The following is a 23,159-nucleotide window of genomic DNA, read 5'->3' on the forward strand; positions in this document are numbered from 1 at the left end:
CTGCTCAGGCTTGTTCTCCAGTTGGGGTAAGCAGGGGCTACTCTCTAGCTGCAGCGCCCAGCCTTCTCCTTGCTTTGGATTCTCTTGTGCAGAGCATGGGATCTAGGTGCATGGGCTTCAGTAATTGTGGTCCATGGGCTCAGTGGTTGCAGTTTCCAGACTCTAGAGCATGAGGTCAGTAGTTTGTAGTACACGGGCAGAGTTGCTTTGAGGCATGTGGGATCTTCTTGCACCAGGGATCTAACCCGTGTCTCCTGCATTGGCAAACAGATTCTTTACCACTGATCCACCAGGGAAGCCCAACTGTTGCTAAAGATTTATAATCACTGTGGTCATAGTTCTTTAAGTGATTAGTATACATTCAAAATTTGGGGAATGTATAGATAGTATGATTGGAATGATTATAAGTAGTTACCTTAAATGTTGTAAGAATAACACTGAATTAACTGTACCTCAATTCTTAGTTGTATGTCAACCGTATTTAACATGCAATTTGGGTGCATTTGTATCTTGGAATAAAATGAAGAGATATTAGACTTGCTGTAGGTATATTTCCCATACCCTGCCAGGACCAAAGTGAAAGTCGCTCAGTCGTGTCCGATTCTTTGTGACCCCATAGACTGTACAGTCCATGGAATTCTCCAGGCTAGAATACTGGAATGGGTAAGCCTTTCCCTTCTCCAGGGGATCTTCCCAACCCAGGGATTGAACCTTCTGGCAGAAGGCAGAAACCCAAGTCTCATCCTAGATGCCTGGCTCTCCCCACTGTTAGCTTGTCAAGTCTTTGCAATTCTCAATGCTCTTTCTAGTTTATCGTCTTCTTTACATTCTTGCTATTTTATTTTTTTTCCAGTGCTACTTTTATTTTCCGAAGACTGTTCAACCTAATGACAATCCAGGCTGAACCTTGCAATGTACAAGCAAGTCACAGTTCACTTCAAACCGAAACAAATGCTCGATCTTCTGTTTCTGCCAAAATCATATGAAAATATTTGTAAAAATTAACTAGGATTTATCTGTGGCCAGTGAAGGACCCACAGAACGTTGTCTTACAGCATTCTGTGCAAAGTCTTTGTTTGTTTCTTCTTTGCTTTCGGATTCCTCTCCTGAAACATCTTCTACATCAGCCTCTTGTTCTTCCTCCACTTTTTTCAAAGGTTGGGAAGATTCTGGTAGTAATTTTCTGGAAGGGTATGGCTGGGGTCTGTGCCTTTTTGAAGGACACAGGCAATCTGCCACAAATATCATGAAAAGTCCTAATAACAGGCCTGAAAGCAGAGTTGCTACAGCAAACACTGTATATGATCCCCAAATCGGTAATCCAAGGTCTTCAATAAAATAGTTATGGCAAGTCCTGATCCACATAGAGAGCTGAAAGAGTGCTGACATACTACTCATCAAAATAGAACCTGGACCAAACCATGATGAAACGGGTTCAATACTTTTCCACTCTTTGTCACTTATAAAGTTTATGAAGTCCTTCTTAGTTCTTGGACCCTGATATCGCCTAAATTCACCATCTTTACAGTGATAAGTAGTAGGAGGAGCAGTTATGATAAACCGTCCACTTAGTCCTGGCTGCTCTGTCTCATCAACTTTTGCAACATTAACCTCAAGATCTTCTCCCCATTCAGCAAAACTTTCCCATTCTGGTTGAAGATTCTGACAAGCAGGACACCATGGAGCATAAAATTCTATCATCCACTCTCCTTCCAGCAACTCTCTCCAGTTCTCGTCCGTGATGATGCGCACGTCGCTCCGCCTCCCGTGGGCCCAGGGAGCTCCCCAAAGCAACAGTGGCAGCACTGCCACCGGGATCCGGAGACTCCCGGAGGGCGCCATGTCGGCCGCTTCGCCCACCCACAGCAAGCGCGGCGGCCCCCACCTCCGCGCAGCAGCTCCTCACTTCCGCTGATCAGTTTGTGCGCATGAGTGCAGCACGGCTTGCGCGCGCGCCTTCAGGACGCGAAATGGGCACGACGAACCTGGGTCCTAGTGGACTGGTTGAGGAAAGTATTCTTGCTATTTTAATCTCTCACCAAGTTTCATGTGGATGGTGACATAAGTTTTCCACTAGAGATCGCAGATCAACACAGGAACTCCTCTTAGGCAGTCTGGAGTTCAAGTCTCAGCTCGAAACACTAACAAACTCAGTTATCTTGTTGACTTTTGAAATGTCTCCAGACCTCATTTTTCAACTTGGGACAATGAGATGACAATAATATAATATGTACCTCTTAGGGCTGTGCGAGGATTAACCAAGAGATCAGGCAGGTAAAATATCTAGCAGGGAGCAAATTGTCAACTCTTAACCCATGACATGCATTGTCAAAGCTATGGTTTTTTCCAGTAGTCATGTACGCTTGTGAGAGTTGGACCATAAAGAAAGCTGAGCACCAAAAAATTGGTGCTTTCAAATTGTGGTGCTGGAGAAGACTCTTGAGAGTCCCTCGGACAGCAAGATCAAACCAGTCAATCCTAAAGGAAATAAACCCTGAATATTCATTGGAAGGACTGATGCTGGAGCTGAAACTCCAATATTTTGGCCACCTGATATGAAGAGCTGACTCATTGGAAAAGACCCAGTTGGAAAAGATGATGGGAAACATTGAAGGCAAAAGGAGAAGGGGGTGGCACAGGATGAGATGGTTAGACAGTGCCACTGACTCAGTGCATGTGAATTTGAGCAAACTCTAGGAGATAGTGAAGGACAGGGAAGCCTGGTATGCTGCAGTCCATGGTGTCACAAAGAGTCAGACATGACTTAGCGACTGAACAATAAAAAAACACACGGTAACTATGGTGGTTGTAGCTCCCTGCCTGCCACTTAGCCCTCCTTTCAATCCACCCCCTACCCTGAGGCCAGAGATCTTTCTAAAATGAGTACTGCTCATTTACCACCACTACCGGTGCCTCCACCACTTGATATCTCCAATAATTTCATTTCATCAAAAGAGTCAAGTCTAAAAGTCTTAGCATCAGCAGCTTTGTTGGCAAGATTTCTGGTTCTGACCATGATGGTCGGAACTGGAATTCTGTTTACCTTTCTGCCCATAACAAAAGCATGATAAACATTTATTTAGGGGGAAAAAAGCAACTAATCACTGCAGGGTTACAATTCTTATAACCCTAACAGATGGGAGGCATATGATATGGGTCCACACTCACTCCAGTTTTCTCCCTAAGGCTATTTTCTAAATTATTATGCAGCAAAATAGAGCCCAAGGAGAGAAGGTTTCACTCCGTGGAGAATACAGAAGTTTGGATTAAGGATTTTCAAGGTAACTGGGACTTTTGGCTCAGAGTTAATATGGTATGAATTCACACAAAAATGTAGAAACTTTGAACTTGAATAAATCCATTTCCCCTCATCTTCATTCAAATCACATTTATAGTCATTGTGATGTAGTCATTTTATGTCTTTTGTTATATTCTACCTACATTTAACCCCCACAAGAAAATGTTACAATTTTAGCTTTAAATAAGCAGAGACATTTTGAAGAAATTAAAAGGAAGAAATAAGTTTTTATGCTACGCATTGATTTACAAGTTTAGAAGATTTGTTCCTAAGGATCTGATTTCCCTCAGGTATCACCCTGGAGAATTTCCTGTAGTTTCTGGTAGGACTTGCCTGGTGGCTCAGACGGTAACGCGTCTGTCTACAATGCAGAAGACCCTGGTTCGATCCCTGGGTTGGAAAGATCCCCTGGAGAAGGAAATGGCAATCCACTCCAGGACTATTGCCTGGGAAATCCCATGGACAGAGGAGCTTGGTAGGCTACAGTCCATGGGGTCGCAAAGAGTCAGACACGACTGAGCGACTTCATTTCACTTCTGGTGGCAAAGAACTCTTTTAGTTTTTCTGTATCTGAAAATGTCATCACTTTGCCTTTATTCTTGAAGGATATTTTCTCTCTATCTATAATTCGGAGTTGACAATCCTTTTCTTTTTTTTTTTTAAGTTTTTTTTTTTTATCCTTTTCTTTTAAAAGACTGTTTTGAAATCCTTTCCCCTGTCATCTTGCCTCTGGTTCTGATGAGATGCCTGTGAATATTCCTATCGTGATGATGTATCCTTTCATCTCTGGCTGCTTTCAAGGGTTTCTAGTTCTGGTTTTCAGCAGTAGGGCTGTCCCACGCCCAGGCACGATTTGCTTATTTTTCATTCTTGCTTATTCCATTTGAACTTCACTGAGATTCTTGAATCTCTACTGTCATGATTTCCACCAAATTTTGAAAACTGGGCCATGACGTATTTTCTGTTCTATTCTCTCTGTTTCTCATGCTTCTGGTACTCCAGGTTTTGATATCTTAAATATTTTAACACTGTAACGTAAGTTCTTGAGATTCTGATATTTTTTTTAAGTCTCTTTTCTTTCTCGTCATCAGATTGGATACTTTCTGTTGGTTTATTTTCATGTTATACATGGCTTATTCCTCTGTCATTTTCATTAGACTCTTAAGGTCATTTGGTGAATTTTTATTTTTATTTTAGATAGTGCATTTTTCAGTACTAAAATTTTCATTTGGTTATTTTTTAATGCTTTTTTCTTTCCTGAAATTTTTTATTTTTTCATTTGTTGTGAGAAAATTGTCATTCTCCTCAGGGAGCATCATTATACTAGCTACTTTAAAGTCGTTGGCTCTTTGAATATTGAGTAATTTTGGATTACATCAAGATTGTATCTTGAACATTGTGTATATTATGTGTGTGAAGATGTTAGATTTTATCATATTTCACTGAGAAGTGTGATTTTTTTTCTTAGTAGGCAATTAACTTGGTCAGACCTATGACAACGTAGGTGAACGGCACATATATAGAAAGAAACTTGATACAAAAGGTTATGCATTGTGTTATTTCATTTATGCAAAGTTCAAATACTGTCTAATATGTGCTGTTAGAAGTCAGGGTGCCTGTTACCTTTGAGGGAGAATTAATTATTTGAATTCACAGTGGGGTGGGGTGGGAGTTTCTGGAGGGCTGGTCATATTTGTTTTTTTTTTTATTTTTATTTTTACTTTATTTTGCTTTACAATACTGTATTGGTTTTGTCACACATTGACATGAATCAGCCATAGGTGTACATGAGTTCCCAATCCTGAACCCCCCTCCCACCTCCCACCCCATATCATCTCTTTGGATCATCCCCGTGCACCAGCCCCAAGCATCCTGTATCCTGTATCGAACATAGACTGGTGATTCATTTCTTACCTGATAGTATACATGTTTCAATGCCATTCTCCCAAATCATCCCACCCTCTCCCTCTCCCACAGAGTCCAAAAGTCCGTTCTAAACATCTGTGTCTCTTTTGCTGTCTCACATAGAGGGTTATCATTATCATCTTTCTAAATTCCATATATATGTGTTAGTATACTGTATTGGTGTTTTTCTTTCTGGCTTACTTAACTCTGCATAATAGGCTCCAGTTTCATCCACCTCATTAGAACTGATTCAAATGTATTCTTTTTAATGGCTGAGTAATACTCTATTGTGTATATGTACCACAGCTTTCTTATCCATTCATCTGCTGATGGACATCTAGGTTGTTTCCATGTCCTGGCTATTATAAACAGTGCTGCAATGAACATTGGGGTACATGTGTCTCTTTCAATTCTGGTTTCCTCAGGGTGTACGCCCAGCAGTGGGATTGCTGGGTCATAAGGCAGTTCTATTTGCAATTTTTTAAGGAATCTCCACACTGTTCTCCATAGTGGCTGTACTAGTTTGCATTCCCACCAACAGTGTAAGAGGGTTCCCTTTTCTCCACACCCTCTCCAGAATTTATTGCTTGTAGACATTTGGATCGCTGCCATTCTGACTGGTTTGATATGGTACCTCGTTGTGGTTTTGATTTGCATTTCTCTGATAATGAGTGATGTTGAGCATCTTTTCATGAGTTTCTGGAGGGCTGGTCATATTTGTTTTTTTAAAAACAATTTTATTGAGGTATAATGGACATATACGAGCTGTATATCTTGAGCATGTACACTTTGGTAAGTTTTGATATATGTATACACTCATTAAATCATAACCACAGTCAATAATATGAATATGAACATAACACTCACCCCTCGCATGTCCTGATATAACCCCACTTCCATCCCTGTCTTCTACATGCCCAGGAAATAACTGATCTGCTCTGTCACTACAGATTACTTTGCATCTTTTAGGATTTTTATAAGTGGAATTTGTCCATGATATACTTTTTTTGTCTGATTTCTTTCGTTCAGCATCGGGGTATCTTCTTCAGTGAAATACCTGTTAAAATTCTTTTGCCCATATTTTTCATTGACATTTTTGTTTTGTGTTCTCATTATTTAATATTGAGAGTTCTTATATATTCAGGAGAAAAGTCCTTTATAGATAAATGATTTGTGAATATTTTCCCCAAATAGTGTCTTATCTTTTCATTCTGTTAAGTTTAGAGAAGTTCTTAATTTCAATGAACTTCCATTGACTTTATTCTCTTTTGGATCGTACTTTTGTGTCATATCAAAGAAATTTTACTTAATTCAATGCTACAAAAATTTTCTATGTTTTCTCTTAGAATTTGGTGGTTTAAAGTTTTAGATTTACTTTTATATATATTTTGAGTTGACTTTGTATGGAGTGTAGATCTAGATCAAAGGTTGTTTTTTTTTCCTCTGTCAAATTGTTTTGGCATCATTCATTGAAAAAAAAATATTTGCCCATTGAATGGCCATTTGTGACTTTGTAAAAAATCAATTGAGCATTTATTTTGGGGTCTCTTTCTATACTTTCTATCCTGCTCCTTTGATCTATTTGTTTATATTTGAGCTCTGTGCTTATGCAACATTGTAGCTTTATAATAAGTCTTGAGATCAGGTAATATAAGTGCTCCAACTTTTTTCTGTTTTTCAAAGTTGTTTTATCCAACTTCCTATGCTTTTCTGTACAAATTTTAGGATAAGCTTTTCAATTTATTCATTAAAGCACAGTGACTTTTTTTTTTTCCACTGCATTGATTCTCTACACCAGTTTGGTGGAATTGACATCATAACAATGTTGAGTCTTCTGATATATACAGTCTCTTCTGTGATAAAAGGAAGAGAATGACATGAAAAGACGTGAATCAGAGTATCGGTTCCCTGAATGGCCTCGAGCATGTCACTTCCCCATTCAGAGCCTGTTTCCTTTTCTGTAATTGAGGGAGAAAAATGCTCTGTATGACCAAGGCAGATAATGATAGAAGAGCTGGCAGTGTTTCAAGGATAACAAGGCACTTTTTACATACTGAGTGTTATTGTTATACACCTTGTGGGTTTGTCAAAGAAATGTCCAGCACAGTAGGCATGAGACTATTTGGGTATATTTTATCCTTTCCCATCGTTATAATCCCAGCAGCTGTTGTCATCATGCAGTTCCAAGCCTTCCAGGTGGATTTCCGTGTACTCGCAAAGTCAACCATCAGCCTCGTTTTGTGATCGTCTTAGTTTGATGTCCGTTAAAAGGCGTTCACAGCCTCTGCTCTCTCGTGTGAAATGCTCACTGTATTTCCAGCCTCATTCACGAGTCAGTTTTCTTCTACATGCTGCCTGCTTTTCTGGATGCTTCTGTGGACTTTCATTTTAATTTTCTCCCTGCTTTCCTGGTCATCGCTTACTAACCTGATGTTTCATGTTTACCTGCCATGCGAGCTGGTCTCAGTGCTAGTTCTCTCTATAACACCCTGGGTTATGTGCCACCTAGTGGCTGTCGGGACCAGTGGCCCGGGGCTTCTGGGCATTACCCATGACCAGGCGCTGGAGAGTCCTCACACTTATCTCCAGTGTCCATGGGTTTTCTCTTCTGTACACCTCAGCCCACACCAGTGGCAGCTGTGACACCCACCTGCTGCAGGCACTGACTTAGGAAGATCTGGTAAACATTTTCATTCCTCTGTCTACCACTGTCGGAGCTTAGGATTCAGATTCCACATGGGCCAAGACTCACTCCTATTTATTCTACTTGCATCGAATGGAATACTGTTATAATAAAATTTATATTTGTCATTGGTGATGGACAGGGAGGCCTGGCATGCTGCAACTCATGGGGTCGCAAAGAGTCGGACACGACTGAGTGACTGAACTGAACTGAACTGAACTGATGGGCTTTCTATTTTTTCTATTTAACAGCCCTTTTTCTCTCCTTTCTTGTCCCACATAGGACTGATATTTTTATTATTTCACTTTTCCCTGCTCGATTGGAAGATAAACACTTTTGTTATTCTCTTAGTGCTAACTCTATAAAGTATAGCAAAGAAGGCTTTGGTTTTATCCAAGTACAATGCTGACTGGTACTTTGACCCTCCTCCCTGATATTAGATGAGGATATTAGAACATCTTCATTTCATAGACTTCTCTCCTGACACACAAGCTGTTGCTGCTGCTACTCGACCCTTTAGATTTCTTATAAATATTGTGCAATGACACTTCACATTTTCTAATTCCCTGTGACCTTTAAAAGGACTATTTTAATCTTCAGAAACATTGTTGGTTGATGGCTTTTGTTTAGTAATTTCAGACTTTTTTCCTTGTCTGTTATTTAAATTTGTTTATGTTGTACTATCTCTTCATATTTCAGATCAGTTATCTTGGATAGCGTGTGTACACTGCATTTGAAAATTATTTGCAGGAATAACCTAGGATAATGGTATCTTCCTCCAGATAGTATTTTTTGTTTTGTTTTGACGAGGCACCCAGAATTTGATCCAGATGTAATTTCAAGAGCTAAGTTGCATTAAGGTTGATCCCAGATCACTGGTACTTATGCTTCTGCTGAGGTGGTCAAACATGCTGCTCAGAAAACTTTCAGGCTTCTCTTAGAAATCAGAAGCCTCATCTGTATCAGCAAACATTGCCTTGTTAATGGTGGCCCCAGCTTACCTTTCAGGATGATCATCTTTTTTTCTGGAACTGGGCTCAATAAGCCTCATGATCCTGTTAGCCTTTTTGATATTTCAAGTGAAATTTTTGAAAAATCCTTAATCCAGATATTTTAATTGTCCTTAGCGAAAAGATTGGTTCAAATTACTTCATTATCAGTGAAAAAAGATCTACTTTGTTTACTTGTCACATGCCATTTTTTATTTGTAAATATTTATTTATTTGGCTGCCCTGGGTCTTAGTTGCGGCACGTGGGATCCAGTTCCCTGACCAGGGGTAGAACCCAGGCTTCCTGCATTGGGTGTGCAGAGTCTTAGCCACTGGACCACTAGGGAAGTCCCTGCTATTTTGTTTTTAACCAAATTGTTAACACTGATTGTTCCATGGACCATGGAACTCCAGGGGAGAGTTTTGCTTCTTATGTTGTATACCATTTGTGTATTTCTTTTCTAATTAAAAAACGTAATTCCAGATATGAAAGAGAAAATATATGCAAAAGGGCTAGTACAATACTGGGTGTGTCACCCTTGCTCAAAGCGTGGTCTTTCCCTCTGCTGACTTCCTCTTCTTGTTCCCCCGCTACCCGCCCCCGCCCCCCAACAAGGCCAACCCTCTGCCTCTCCTCGGCTCACTGTCCTGGAGCAGTGACTTCCTGCTCTGTCACAGGAGCCCCACTCCTGCTCCCCGGCCCCCAAGTCTGCAGGCGGGGCTCAGAGCTCTCCTCAGCAGAGACTGAAGGAATTCTTATGTCCCTGGAAAGACCGAGATGTCCTGGCAACATCAAAAGGTGCTGCTCTAACCACTTCAGGGAGATGAGGCCCCATAGCTCTAAAGAGTCAACTCTTGGGCCCTCTGGTAACCCTGGAGCTGGCTAGATCTGGAATTTGTTGTGCACATGCGTGCTTGGTCGTGTTCACCTCTTTGGGACCCCGTGGACTGTAGCACCCTAGGCTCCTCTGTCCATGGGATTTCCATGGACTGGAGGGGGTTGCCATTTCCTCCTCCAGGGGATCTTCCTGACCCAGGGGTCAAACCCACTTCTCTGGTGTCTGGTGCACTGCAGGTGGGTTCTTTTATTTCTTGAGCCACTGGGACTTCTCCAAATCTGGAATAAATCACACCAAAAGCATGTTGATTTTACTGACTCTTTGCTGAGTGTGTCTAGAGTAGGACTTAGCAAATACCACTCATTTGTAATCTTCCTGTAAGAGTGACAGTGGCAAGACTTGAAAAATCTGATGGTCTTTATTTCTGAGAGACTCATAGGATCAACCACTTAAGCACAAGTTCTTTGACTTTGCGTGGAAGGGATATCAGCAGTTGTCCTAGACTGTCAAAATCCAACCTATTTCCAGTGCCTTTGTGAGAAAATGCCTGTCTTCCCCTTGGTGTCTAGTAGCATCTGCATTGATTTTCCATTCAATTTCAAGTTCTACCCTATTTGATACTTGTTTTCCTGTTGAAAACAGTCTCAAACCCAGTGTGAAAGCCAGGAGTTAAAAGGTCACAGATGACAGATAAGGGAACACAGGTGCTTCTGTGATTTCCTCCGCCAAGTAAGGGTGTGTTTCTGGCTCACTTCTTTGGAGAAGCAGCAACTTTCAAGCAATGTTTCTCACTCAAGTGGAGCAGAGTTTACTTTTATTTAACTAACTTATGGAACTATCCTCAATATTTTGTAACAATCTATAAAAGAAAGGAATCTGAAACATATATATATATATATATATATATATATATATATATATATATGTATATATATGGGCTTTCCAGGTGGCTCGGTGGTGAAGAATCTGCCTGCTAATGCAGGAGACGCAGGAGGTGTGGGTTCAATCTCTGGGTCAGGAAAATCCCCTGGAGGAGGAAATGGCAACCCACTCCAGTATTCTTCCCTGGGAAATCCCATGGACAGAAGAGCCTGGCAGGTTACAGTCCATAGGGTCACAAAGAGTTGGATACAACATGAACACACGCATGTATTATATGTAACTGAATCACTTTGCTGTACACCTAAAACTAACATAACACTGTAAATCAACTATACTCCAATTTAAAAAAAAAGCCAACAATTTTAATACTTACATAGCACTATGTGCCAGACACTTTTAAACTGCATTATTCCCTCACTGAGGGAGCAGTGATTTGTTGGTGAAGTTGAGATAAAAGACCAGGACACAATTGTCTCCTTTTGCTGAAAGCAAAATGGAGCAGATGACAGAAGTTTTGCAGGTCAAGGTGCTGACTCAGGAATCAAGGCCATGGAGAATAAATCACATGGCTGCTGCCTTTAGGGTGGTTGAAAGACTCTGAACTAAGAACTAACCTGATGAGGACAGGGAATGCTCGCAGGGCCGTGTCAGCTTGGCACATCAAGATTTGGGCAGGATCCTAGGAATGGTTCTGTCAGAGCCTAGAAGAGCCTCCAGTCCAGCTCAGAGACCCGGTCATGCTGTCCAAGGGACCTAGGATCTGAGAAAGCAGAAGGAACTGGTGACAGGTGAATAGCCTTCTGGAAAACTCAGTTTCAGCCTTAGATCAGCAGGACCAAAGCTACTTTGGAGTACACATATTAGCAACATTATTTCAGGACCTCTTTTCCCAAATTCTGTGAGTCAAAATAAGATTCCAGGACATTGTCTCTGATGCTTTCCTGACACTAACTTAATATAAAACCCAGTATCTGGGAATAAAGCATAACATTCAAACAAAAGGAAAATACCTTAATTTATATGCAGTATCAAACTCTTTATAAATTGTAAGTAACTAATTTTATCTGAGAGTCTGGAGTCAATGAGCAACTTTCCTTTACCCCTGGGTCTGATAAGGGGCCAGCCAATTACACTATGGAAAGAAGGATGGGAAATGCCCAGAGAAAAAGCAGTGACTTCATTATCTATTAGTACGTTGATTCAAGTAACTGACCAGTGACTCTACCAGCCATGTTCACCAGTGTTCCGGAAAGAGCCTCAGTCCTGCTGACCTTCTCTGACTGTCCAGCACACAGAAAGTCTGCTTTTTCCTGTGGTCTGTGAATCTTGTCTCAAGAAAGACAGACCAGCTGGGTTTTAGGCCCCATCAAATGTCATCTTAGATTATATTCTGAAAGCAAATAGACACTGCTGGTGGGTTCTCAGCAGATGGAGGGACAGTCATGAGTCCTTGGAAAGGGATGTTGTTTTGGTTGGTTGGCAGGTTTTTGCTTTAGGTTTGGTTTAAACAGTTGAGCCTGTCCATACGTTCTGCTTTGCTGGGGCTGCCGTAAGAAAATATCACAGAATGGGGGGTTTAAACATGGAAACTTATTTTTCACGGTTCTGGAGGCTGGGAGTCCAAGAACGAGGTGCCAGCAGGTTAGTTTTCTCTGAGGCCTGTGTCCTGGGCTTGCAGATGGCTGCTTTCTCCTCGCGTTCTCACCTGACCTTTCCTCTGAGCACATGTATCTCTGGTGTCTCTCCATGTGTTCAAGTTTCCTCTTCCTATGAGGACACCAGTCACATTGGATTAAAGTCCACCTTAAGGGCCTTATTTTAACTTAACTACCTCTTCCAAGGCCCTAAATACATTCAAGGGATTAGATCCAAATAGATTCAAGGGATTAGATCTGATAGACAGACTCCCTGAAGAACTATGGATGGAGGTTCGTGACATTGATTAAGAGGGAGTGATCAAGACCATCCCCAAGAAAAAGAAATGCAAAAAGGCAAAATAGTTGTCTAAGGAGGCCTTACAAATAGCTATGAAAAGAAGAGAAGCTAAAGGCAAAGGAAAAAAAAGAGATATACCCATTTGAATGTAGAGTTCCAAAGAATAGCAAGGAGAAATAAGAAAGCCTTCCTCAGTGATCAATGCAAAGAAACAGAGAAAACAACAGAATGGGAAAGACTAGAGATCTCTTCAAGAAAGTTAGAGATACCAAGGGAACATTTCATGCAAAGATGGGCTCGATAAAGGACAGAACTGGTATGGATCTAACAGAAGCAGAAGATGTTAAGAAGAGGTGGCAAGAATACACAGAAGAACTATGCAAAAAAGAGCTTCACAACCCAGATAATCAGGATGGTGTGATCACTCACCTAGAGCCAGACATCCTGCAATGAAGTCAAGTGGGCCTTAGGAAGCATCACTACTATGAACAAAGCTAGTGGAGGTGATGGAATTCCAGTTGAACTATTTCAAATCCTAAAAGATGATGCTATGAAAGTGCTGCACTCAATATGCCAGCAAATCTGGAAAGCTCAGCAGTGGCCATAGGACTGGAAAAGGTCAGATTTCATTCCAATCCAGAAGAAAGGCAATGCCAAAGAATGCTCAAACTACCCCATAATTGTACTCATCTCACACACTAGTAAACTAATGCTCAAAATTCTCCAAGCAAGGCTTCAACAGTACATGATCTGTGAACTTCCAGATGTTCAAGCTGGATTTAGAAAAGGCAGAGGAACCAGAGATCAAATTGCTAACATCTGTTGGATCATTGAAAAAGCAAGAGAGTTCCAGAAAAACATCTATTTCTGCTTTATTGACTATGCCAAAGCCTTTGACTGTGGGGATCACAATAAACTGTGGAAAATTCTGAAAGAGATGGGAATACCAGACCACCTCAGCTGCCTCTTGAGAAACCTATATGCAGGTCAAGAAGCAACACTTAGAACTGGACATGGAACAACGGACTGGTTCCAAATCAGAAAAGGAGTACATCAAGGCTGTATATTGTCACACTGCTTATTTAACTTCTATGCAGAGTACATCATGAGAAACACCAGGCTGGATGAAGCACAAGCTAGAATCAAGATTGCTGGGAGAAGTATCAATAACCTCAGATATGCAGATGACACCACTCTTACGGTAGGAAGCAAAAAAGAATTAAAGAGCCTCTTGATGAAAGTGAAAGAGGAAAGTGAAAAAGTCGGCTTACAACTCAACATTCAGAAAATTAAGATCATGGCATCCTGTTCTATCACTTCATGGCAGATAGATGGGAAAACAATGGAAACAGTGAGAGACTTTATTTTGGGGGGCTCCAAAATCACTGCAGATGGTGACTGAAGCCATGGAATGAAAAGACACTTGCTCCTTGGAAGGAAAGTTATGACCAACCTAGACAGCATATTAAAAAGCAGAGACGTTACTTTGACAATAAAGGTCCATCTAGTCAAGGCTATGGTTTTTCCAGTATTTATGTATGGATGTGAGAGTTGGACTATAAAGAAAGCTGAGCACTGAAGAATTGATGCTTTTGAACTGTGGTGTTGTAGAAGACTTTTGAGAGTCCCTCGGACAGCAAGGAGATCCAACCAGTCCATCCTAAAGGAAATCAGTCCTGAGTATTCATTGGAAAGATTGATGCTGAAGCTGAAACTCCAACACTTTGGCTACCTGATGTGAAGAACTGACATGTTTGAAAAGACCTTGATGCTGGGAAAGATTGAAGGCGGAAGGAGAAGGGACGACAGAGGATGAGATGGTTGGATGGCATCACTGACGTGACAGACATGAGTTTGAGTAGGCTCTGGGATTTGGTGATGGATAGCGAAGCCTGGAGAGCTGCAGTCCATGGGGTCGCAAAGAGTTGAACACAACTGAGCGACTGAGCTGAACTGAACTGAACTGAACTGAAGGCCCTATCCATGAGAACAGTCCTATTCTGAGGTACTGGGTGTTAAGATTTCATCAACACTTTCATTTCACAAAAGGGAGATGATCATTGCAACCATGTCAGAAATTTCTGTGGGGATAAATGAGCGAATGCATGCAAACTGTGGCAAATTTCTTGACACAGGCCTAGCACTCAAAGGAACTCATTTTTTAAGATTGTTAATAACATCTTTATTAACACATTATTATCCTCATTTAATACACAGGAAAACTGTGGTTCAGAAACGTTAAGTATTAAGTAACTTTCCAAAGTCACCTAGTAAAGAGTGGATCTGGGATTTCAGCCTATATATAGTTGTTTTCTGCTACCACTTTATGCCATTTCTTGTTCTTTGTCGCTAACGTATAAGCTCTGATAGAAGTTTAGATTAGAATAAAAAGTTTGTGAGGGAAGCTGGGAAGGGCAGGTAGAAGGTTGTCTTGGAGGCTTATGGAAAATGTGTGACCATCAGTTTCAAAGAGGGAGAAAGAGGACGCAGGGAATAAAGTTGTGCAAAGACTTCTATGGAAATTGAATGAAAGAACAATAAAGCGCTGGAATTAACAAAAACACCAAAAGCCATTGTTCAGGCTGCCATTTATAACGCAGAAAGGGAAAAATGGAAGCAATATACCTCCTAGAAATTTTAATGGTTTTCAGAGTTATTTTTAACTATTTGCCGAATTCTTAGAACTGGAGGAAAAAGCTATTAGATTTTTTGCCCTTTATACAATTTGCACAGTCCGCAGGAGATTTTGCATTTCCTGTTTCCACTCTGGCCTGATGGAAATAATAATTCTCTTTGTAAAGGATTCTCCTGAGCACCTCTGGTTGAGAGTAAAAGAAACATAAAATGAAAAGCAAAATGAGTACAAAACCCTTTCTGCAGAGTTGGGAAACAGCAGGCAGGCACACAGTGAGAACACTAGTATGCCAGTCGTCGATGTCTACCCACAGGCATTATTGTCCCCAAGACACTTTCTGTGGGTTGAGATCTCACTGTTGGTTTGGGGCAGTGCAAGAGCCAAGACAGAATCTGTGAAAGCCTCCTGTTCTTGGTCAGGGACCCTGCAGACCACTTTAGAAAACAACAACAACAACAACAACAAAAAACAACCAACTTTGCATCGACGGAGCACGTGGTTGGAAATGTCATTAGCTGGTCCAAGACACAGCCTAGGCACAGGAGAGGCTGGGCAGCAAAGTGGAGCACAGACGAGCTTCCTCCATCTAGAAGAGAAGGCAGTTCTCTTAGGTTGAGTATGGGGGCTTAGAGGTTACTAGAATTCCTGTGATAGAAAATAAAAAGAAACTTCTAAGCAGGACTGTTTTGTGCCCCCAAATCACACTTGTCTGTAGAAGCAGATGGATCAAGGTCTCTACAGCCAAAGACTTGGAAGATCCAAATTTAGAGGCCTTTCCACCCAAGGTCTCTTTTGGCTGAGGGTAAGTGCTAACTGTTGCCCCATCCTATTTGCAGATCCAAATTTCAAAATTCTCTCTTCTACATCTGTCCTGAGTAGCATAAATCTCTTTGAGGAAACAAAATAATCATTCTGAGCAAATGACCTGTGTTACAGAGTTGGGAAAGCCAAGAGAAAAAAAACACACAAAAATAATTAGACATGATTAATCCATCCAAATATTTATTAAATTGGCCAGTTGAGTCAGTAGTTCTCATATATAAAGTACAAAAAGCAGCCAGCAAATGGAAGGAAAGAGCTTATCTACAAGAGCAACAAGACATGTAATACTCTTATGAATGATATTAGCAAGAGAGGTGAAGGAGCTTTAGGAAAAAAAGAAAAAGGGAGAGTTGGTTAGGGCCACAGACAGATGAGAATAAGAGAAGAGATTCACCTTGTTCTTTGACCAGAAGACTCTACATTTTATAACATGTACATTTTCTTGAAGTCAATTTATACATACTGCATAATTCCTATCAATATCTCAGCAGAATTTTTCTTGGACTCTAACAAAAGGACTCAAAAACTCATCTCAATGACTCATTTTATTGAAAAAGTCCTAAAAACATTTAAAAAATAAGAATAGCATGGGGAATTTATTCCATACAATGAAACTACAGCATTACCACTTGAATACCAGGTACAAAAATATAGACAGTTCACTTCAGCCAAAAGAAGCAATAGATTCATGTGTATATAAGAATTCGATTTACAAAAGGTCACAATGCAAATCAACCCTGGCTACCCAGATACAACTTCTGGGAAAGAAAATCTGAAGAAAAACTTTAGTATCCCATCATCTATATCTCCTCTGCGTGAACAATTCTAATTCCATAGATATAGACAAAAGATGTGCATCTTGCTGTTTTTAAACTTAAAAAGCAACTTAAAAGCCTGTTAAAAGAGAATTTAAAACTAAAAATTTATGTATGCACATTTTAAAATAGAATATTTTTATCTATTTTATGGTATGCATGGTAAGATCTCACTTTGGTGTGTTTATGTTCATTTTAGCCATGCATGTATTATAAGAATATGGAAGTGAAAGTGAAAGTTGCTCAGTTGTGTCCAACTCTTTGTGACCCCATGGACTATATAGCCCATGTAATATCTCCAGGCCAGAATGCTGGAGTGTATAGCCTTTCCCTTCTCCAGGGGATCTTCCCAACCCAGGGATTGAACCCAGGTCCCCCACATTGCAGGCAGATTCTTTACCAGCTAAGCCACAAGGGAAGCCCAAGAATACTGGAGTGCGGAGCCTATCCCTTCTCCAGCAGATCTTCCCAACCCAGGAATCTAACCGGAGTCTCCTGCATTGCAGGCGGATTCTTTACCAACTAAGCTATCAGGGAATGTTATCAGAATATAACAAAGGCTAATAGGACTCATTCTGGATGACAGGTGACTAAATTTTATTTTTCATATTGCTTCTATGGGTCTTATGAAGTACACACAGTGATCATGTGTGGCTCAGGTAACTAACAATTAATAATAAAGGCAGCATGCACAGAGGGAGAGGGGAGATTGAAAAGCCCTCATTAATAGAGTAGGTCTGTCTAGTTTGCCAAATCAAAAAATTAATGACAGCACTGTATGTCCTACTTATCCAGTCATAGGACTTTTATCGTAAGGGGAAGCTCTCTCAGGGAGCAGCAGTGTCTTGGCAGACAGGGAAAAATCTCAAACCCCAATTAGTTTCCTATCTGTCTCACCTGAAAGCTGAGCTCCAACTTCAAAGCCCAATTGTTCAGATTGTCTTATGTAGCTCAGCCAGGGCGGACATCATGGCATCTTCTTGACCTTTCTTTTTGATTGCAGGCATCAGTCATCTGAATGATGCTTCTGTGCTTTTTCAAATCAGAGAAGGAAGAATTGCAGTAATATAAAGACCAACTGGAGCTGGGTTCCAGGAAGAAACAAAATAAGCATTTCCATGGTCTCTCTAGTCACTAAATGCTATGTAGCTGATATATTTCCTTTTGCTTCAAAAGCCAAGAACTTATATCTGAATTCAGTGTACACATATGGGCAATATAAATGATAGACAACTTGTATTTCTACATTTTTTCATACTTTTAAAATGGCTTTGAGTTTAAAATCTTCAGTTATGTTCTTTCATATTATTTAGTTCCATAAATAGCTTGATATCCTTTTGGAAGAAGGTTAGATTTGGAGACCTTCCCAAGGAGGCTGAGAACAGAAGCTGTGACCTTCAGAGATACATGCAGTCAGTCTGAATTCTTAGGAGGCACAACGGCGGTTACACAGCCAGTCTGTAGTGGAGAATTAGTCCTGCAGCAGTGGTGGAGGGTGTCCTCCCAGTGGTAACACAGCCAGGTCCAGTGGGGTCTGTCTGATTTTCTCCCACTCATGAGGATGGAAGAGGGAGCACTCCCACCCCTGGAGACTCAGGTCTCAGGCTCCGGGGGGTTTGAACCCAGAGTAGAGGGAGCCTGTGGTTGGTGGAGGTGTCTGGGCCAAGGATGGATCTCCTCCAACATGTAGAAGGTTGGTGGAGGTATCTGAGCCAAGGATGGGTCTCCTCCAGCATGTAGAAAGCTGTACACACATACACTGAGGCCCAGGGGTGGTGGCTAAAGTCATAATGGGGATATTCACTCAAATTCTCAGCTACAAAGAGCCTGTGACATCAGCCCCTCCTTTAGTGTTACCAAGATCCTACTGCTCACTGCTCAGTGGGCCAATAACATGAGAGACCAGTTGTTTGGGCAAGAAACAGTGACTTTATTCAGAAAGCCAGCTGACTGAGAAGACGGTGGACTAGTGTCCCAAAGAAACATCTTACTCAAGTTAGAATTCAGGCTTCTTTTATACTAAAACAAGGGCATGTGACTGGTTGTTGGAAACTTCTCACTGTAGGAATCCTTTGCTCTTACAGCTGTCAAGTGGGTCTAGTCACAATGTTTCATTAAATCTCCAAGAAGGCAAATGTTATCCTCTGTTCTGCAACTTTTTGTCTCTATACGAATGAAAAAGTTGTATACTTTTAAAAGTCAGAGCCTTGAGAATGGGATATCATGTATATTTCAGGCTATAGGGTTCTTTTATAAAGGGGAAGAGTCAGCATGACTAAGCACAGGCAGCGGAGCACGTGTTAGAGCTAAAGGAATAGACCCCATATGGAGTCACTTACGTTTGTTCTATTGTTACATTCTCTGACTCCAGGGGCTCTCATCCTTCATCAGTGCCCTGGACACTCATGGCCCATCTGCCAATTCATTCAGCCTATTCTGACTTGAGAGCCCCCTCCGCCGGTGGTCCAGCCTCTGCTTACCAGATTCAGAAAGTTACCTAGGGGTGTGGGCACAGGTGTCCAGGTGTAGAGATGAATAGCCAGGAACTTGTTGGCAAAATTCAGCCTCTGTTCTGGTTCCAAATAGAAAAGTGGACACAAAATTTTAGGTGAGGTAGAAAAGAGTAGCTTTTATTATTTTTCCAGGCAGACAGGGCTACAGTGGGCTAGTGCCCTCAAAACCATGTGTCCTGTCCTGGAGGGGATAATGCGGAGTCATAAAGTGTTCAAGGAGCAGGGCGTGATCAGCTTGTGGACATTCTTCTCATGGTTGGTGGTGAGGGAATGGGGAGACAGCATCATCAGCCTCTTCGTTCCAACCAGTCTGGAGTCTATGTTCTTGGCGTCAATAGTTTTCATCTGGAGGGGGTGTGCTTCCTGTAAAAGCAATTGAGGAATATGTGTCAGGCCTATGTCTATATCCCTCAAGGACTGTGAGTTCCGCCATGTGGCAGATTTGTAGTCTAAATTGTTACCAGTTCCCCAGCCAGACAACTCTTCTTTGTTTCTACATCTTCACATTTCCCAATCATTTACTCTTGAGTCAGCCTTTTATCACAAAAGACAAGGACACAGGGACTTGTACATGGTTTCAAGCTCTCCTCCCAGGAAGTCTCCCTTATTCTGGTCTTCTCCTTCAGTCCAGAGGGTTTATCTGTCACCTGCCTCTCAACCCCCAGAACATCTCACACAGTGCCTGTCACTTAACGCTCAGCAGTGATAGCTGCTGGGTTTTTTTTTTTTTTTCTTGTGTAAATTGTATAAATAATGTTTCCTAATCTATGCCCAAAGGGCATTCTTGATCTTAGTCCAACTTTGCCTCTAAAGAACTGGGTGATTTTGGGCAAGACAACAACCTCTTTAGGCTTCAGGCACTTCTTGAAAAAGGAAAATTAAAAGAAGAAAGAGCAGTGGATAACATAATGCAGACCGCAGAGCACTTTTCCTTAAAGTGGATCACACGAAACACAAAATCCATGGTATGTTAAGACGTGTTATGAGACAATATTTCTGTGATCAAATGACTTTGATCAACACTGGATTAAATGAAGCAAGGAGGTCTGGCACTGAGAGAGGACCTGAGCAGGAGAGAAGGAAAGAGAAATTATCCTGTCTGATGGCTCTGCTTGCGGAAGTTTCTTTGAGATGGTCCTACATCCTTACAATGAATACCATACTTCTCATACCAGCCTGAGTGGTTCTCTGCTCCCTGGGCCCAGGCCAAAGTGAAAGTGAAAGTCGCTCAGTCATGTTTGACTTTTTGTGACCCCCATGAACTCTACAGTTGGTGGAATTCTCCAGGCCAGAATACTGGAGTAAGTAGCTGTTTCCTTCCCCAGGGGATCTCCCCAACCCAGGGATCAAACCCAGGTCTCCTGCATTGCAGGAGGGTTCAGTAGGCCCAGATGATCACCCACCAACCCCTTTGCCAGCACCGAGAAGGAGACCAGCCATTCTCTCATCCATCTCTCTCCCACTCTGTGACTCCCTGTGTATCTGCTTTCTTTACTTCTAACCAACATCCTCTGCTTCTCCATTTCACAAGAGTCCTTTAATGACTGACCCATGACCTTTCAGCCCTGGCCCCTCTCCCGAGTGCTCTCATTAATTGCCAGGAAAGGCCTTGATAGACCCAGCCCATCTTTTTGAGCCAGGCCGCAACTCATGGGTAGCCAACCAATGGATGCCTTGCTTTTGAATCAAGCTGCATCCCTCACTCAGCTGTCCCTGCTCAAGGGCCTTCGGGGCTGGCAGATCCCCTGAGTTGGGGGACATGATCAAGTACCTCAAAACCTGCTGATTCAGTCCTTAGGGAGAGGAGTAGTGGGACCTAGAGAACTTGGACACTCAGGCACCACAACTCATTATGTTGTCTTCTCGGTCTGGAATTCACAAGGCCCATTCCTACGCCTCTTGTCTCCTTTCTGTCAATTACCTATGCTGTATAACAAACCACTCCAGAAGTCAGCTCATGAATATGCAGGTCGGCCGAGTAGTTCTGGCCTGGACTTGGCTGATTTTGGATCAGCTGGCTCAGCATCTGTGGTCATCTGGCAGGTCAGCTGGCCACTGGTTTAGGATGGCCTCACTCAGTCTTGCAAGAGGTTGGATGTCAACCATGGTGATGGAGACCCCTGAGTCATGTGTCTCATCTTTCAGCAGACTACCCTGAATTTGCCGACACTCAAGTGTCCTGAGCTGGCTCTGCCTCACACATCTTCTTTTAACCAAAGAACTCTGATTCTACCCTAATGCCCTCCAGCTTGGTGGACCTTTGTTTTCTTCTGACTACTTCACATATATTGACCATTTATACCCCTCTCTGGGTTGTCAGATTTAGCAAGTAGAAATATAGAAATTATTAATTTGAATATTATGTAAGCAATAAAAAATTTTTTAGTACAAGTACATTCCAAACATAGCATGGGATATACTTATACTAAAAGATTAATTATGGAAATTCAAGTGTAAGTGTGTGCTCTTATTTTGTCTGGCAACCATCCCCTCCCACAAGTCCTCCTTGGCCCAGTCTCAAGGGAGAGAAGGGAACACTTGAGCTGCTTCTAGGATGCACCAGTGATTGTCTGTAACCAGCAGGGGCAGGGCTAGCCTTTGAGAGCATCACTGTAGATACGGAAGCAACATCTTTTCTTCTCAGTGTCTCTCTCCTGGTATATGAATGATGAGTGATAAAACACAGGCTGAGAGTACTCATTATTTGAGAGAGATCCCAATTCCTTTGAGAAACATTTCTCTCTCAAACATGAAGTTGATCAAGACATCACCATAGACAGATACACACGATTCAGTGTTGCCTCTCTGGCAGTGGTTTAGCTGCTAAGTCAAATCCGACTCTTGCGACCCCATGGACTATAGCCTGCCAGACTCCTCTGTCCATGGGATTCTCCAGGCAAGAATACTGGAGTGGTTGCCATTTCTTTCTCCATTAATCTTACTCTATTTGGTGCTGAAGTCCATGGATTTCTGGGCCTACGTTACCCTGACATTATTAAAACATTTAGTAGCCTGAATGTGTTATAGGTATTTCCAACTGGTGTCCTCCAAGCTGGAGGCTCCTGTAGCCTGCCAGGCTCCTCAGTCCATGGGGATTCTCCAGGCAAGAATACTAGAATGGGTTTCCATGCCCTCCTCCAGTGGATCTTCATGACCCAGGAATCGACCTGGGATCTCCTGCATTGCAAGCAGATTCTTTACTAGCTGAGCTACCCAGGAAGCCCCAAGTGCAGACTGCATGGGCTAAATTGTCAGTCGAGGAATCTGCTCTTATCTCTGGTTCCAGGAGAGAGCTCTGCTTTCTAACATCTCCATATAACAATAGTAAGTCAATCCAGGTCAGAGCCTTTCAGATAGGCTTTCAAGGGGGTCATCCTTTCCTTGAGCTTATGGGGAGGGCTTTCTCTCTTACACGAACCCCTCTGCCATCACACTGTCAACAGGAGGTATCAGGTCAAGCGTATCCCCTCTCAGTTAGCTCTCTGAGTACATTCTCACCCCCGTACTCCCTCACCCCTTTATCTACCACTGGCTTTCTGTCTTGAAGCATCTAAGATTCCAGACTTGGGTTTAGGTTTTGGAGGAAACAGTTCTTGTAGATCTGAGGCAGATGTCACTGGGTCCAGCTTGACTGACCACGGCTTTGTGGATGATATTGGTGCAAAGCCATTGGCAACAGTGAAAACACACACACACTCACAAAACAACAACAACAACGACAACAAACCAACAAACAAATATTGGATTTCCATCTGTCTTGTGCATCTTGTTCGAAAATCGCTGCCACTGCTTTCAATTTTTCCCCATCTATTTGCCATAAAGTGATGGTACTGGATGCCATGA

The 23,159-nt window shown here is 41.9% G+C and overlaps 1 protein-coding gene across 1 annotated transcript; it reads right to left on the minus strand.

Annotated features, from left to right (window-relative positions):
• Positions 1-857: 857 nt before the first annotated feature.
• Positions 858-1,912, minus strand: LOC101118478 (thioredoxin-related transmembrane protein 1-like). Its single transcript, XM_042234983.2, has one exon. The coding sequence runs from the start codon at positions 1,840-1,842 to the stop codon at positions 1,006-1,008; it is 837 nt and encodes a 278-aa protein (XP_042090917.1). The 5' UTR covers positions 1,843-1,912; the 3' UTR covers positions 858-1,005.
• Positions 1,913-23,159: the final 21,247 nt, after the last annotated feature.

Source organism: Ovis aries, chromosome 18 (assembly GCF_016772045.2).
Source record: "Ovis aries strain OAR_USU_Benz2616 breed Rambouillet chromosome 18, ARS-UI_Ramb_v3.0, whole genome shotgun sequence".
In the NCBI taxonomy this organism is placed as follows: Eukaryota; Metazoa; Chordata; class Mammalia; order Artiodactyla; family Bovidae; genus Ovis; species Ovis aries.

Excerpts from the sequence above, each read along its gene's own strand:
- LOC101118478 (XM_042234983.2), bottom strand. The coding sequence starts at position 1,842 with ATGGCGCCCTCCGGGAGTCTCCGGATCCCGGTGGCAGTGCTGCCACTG.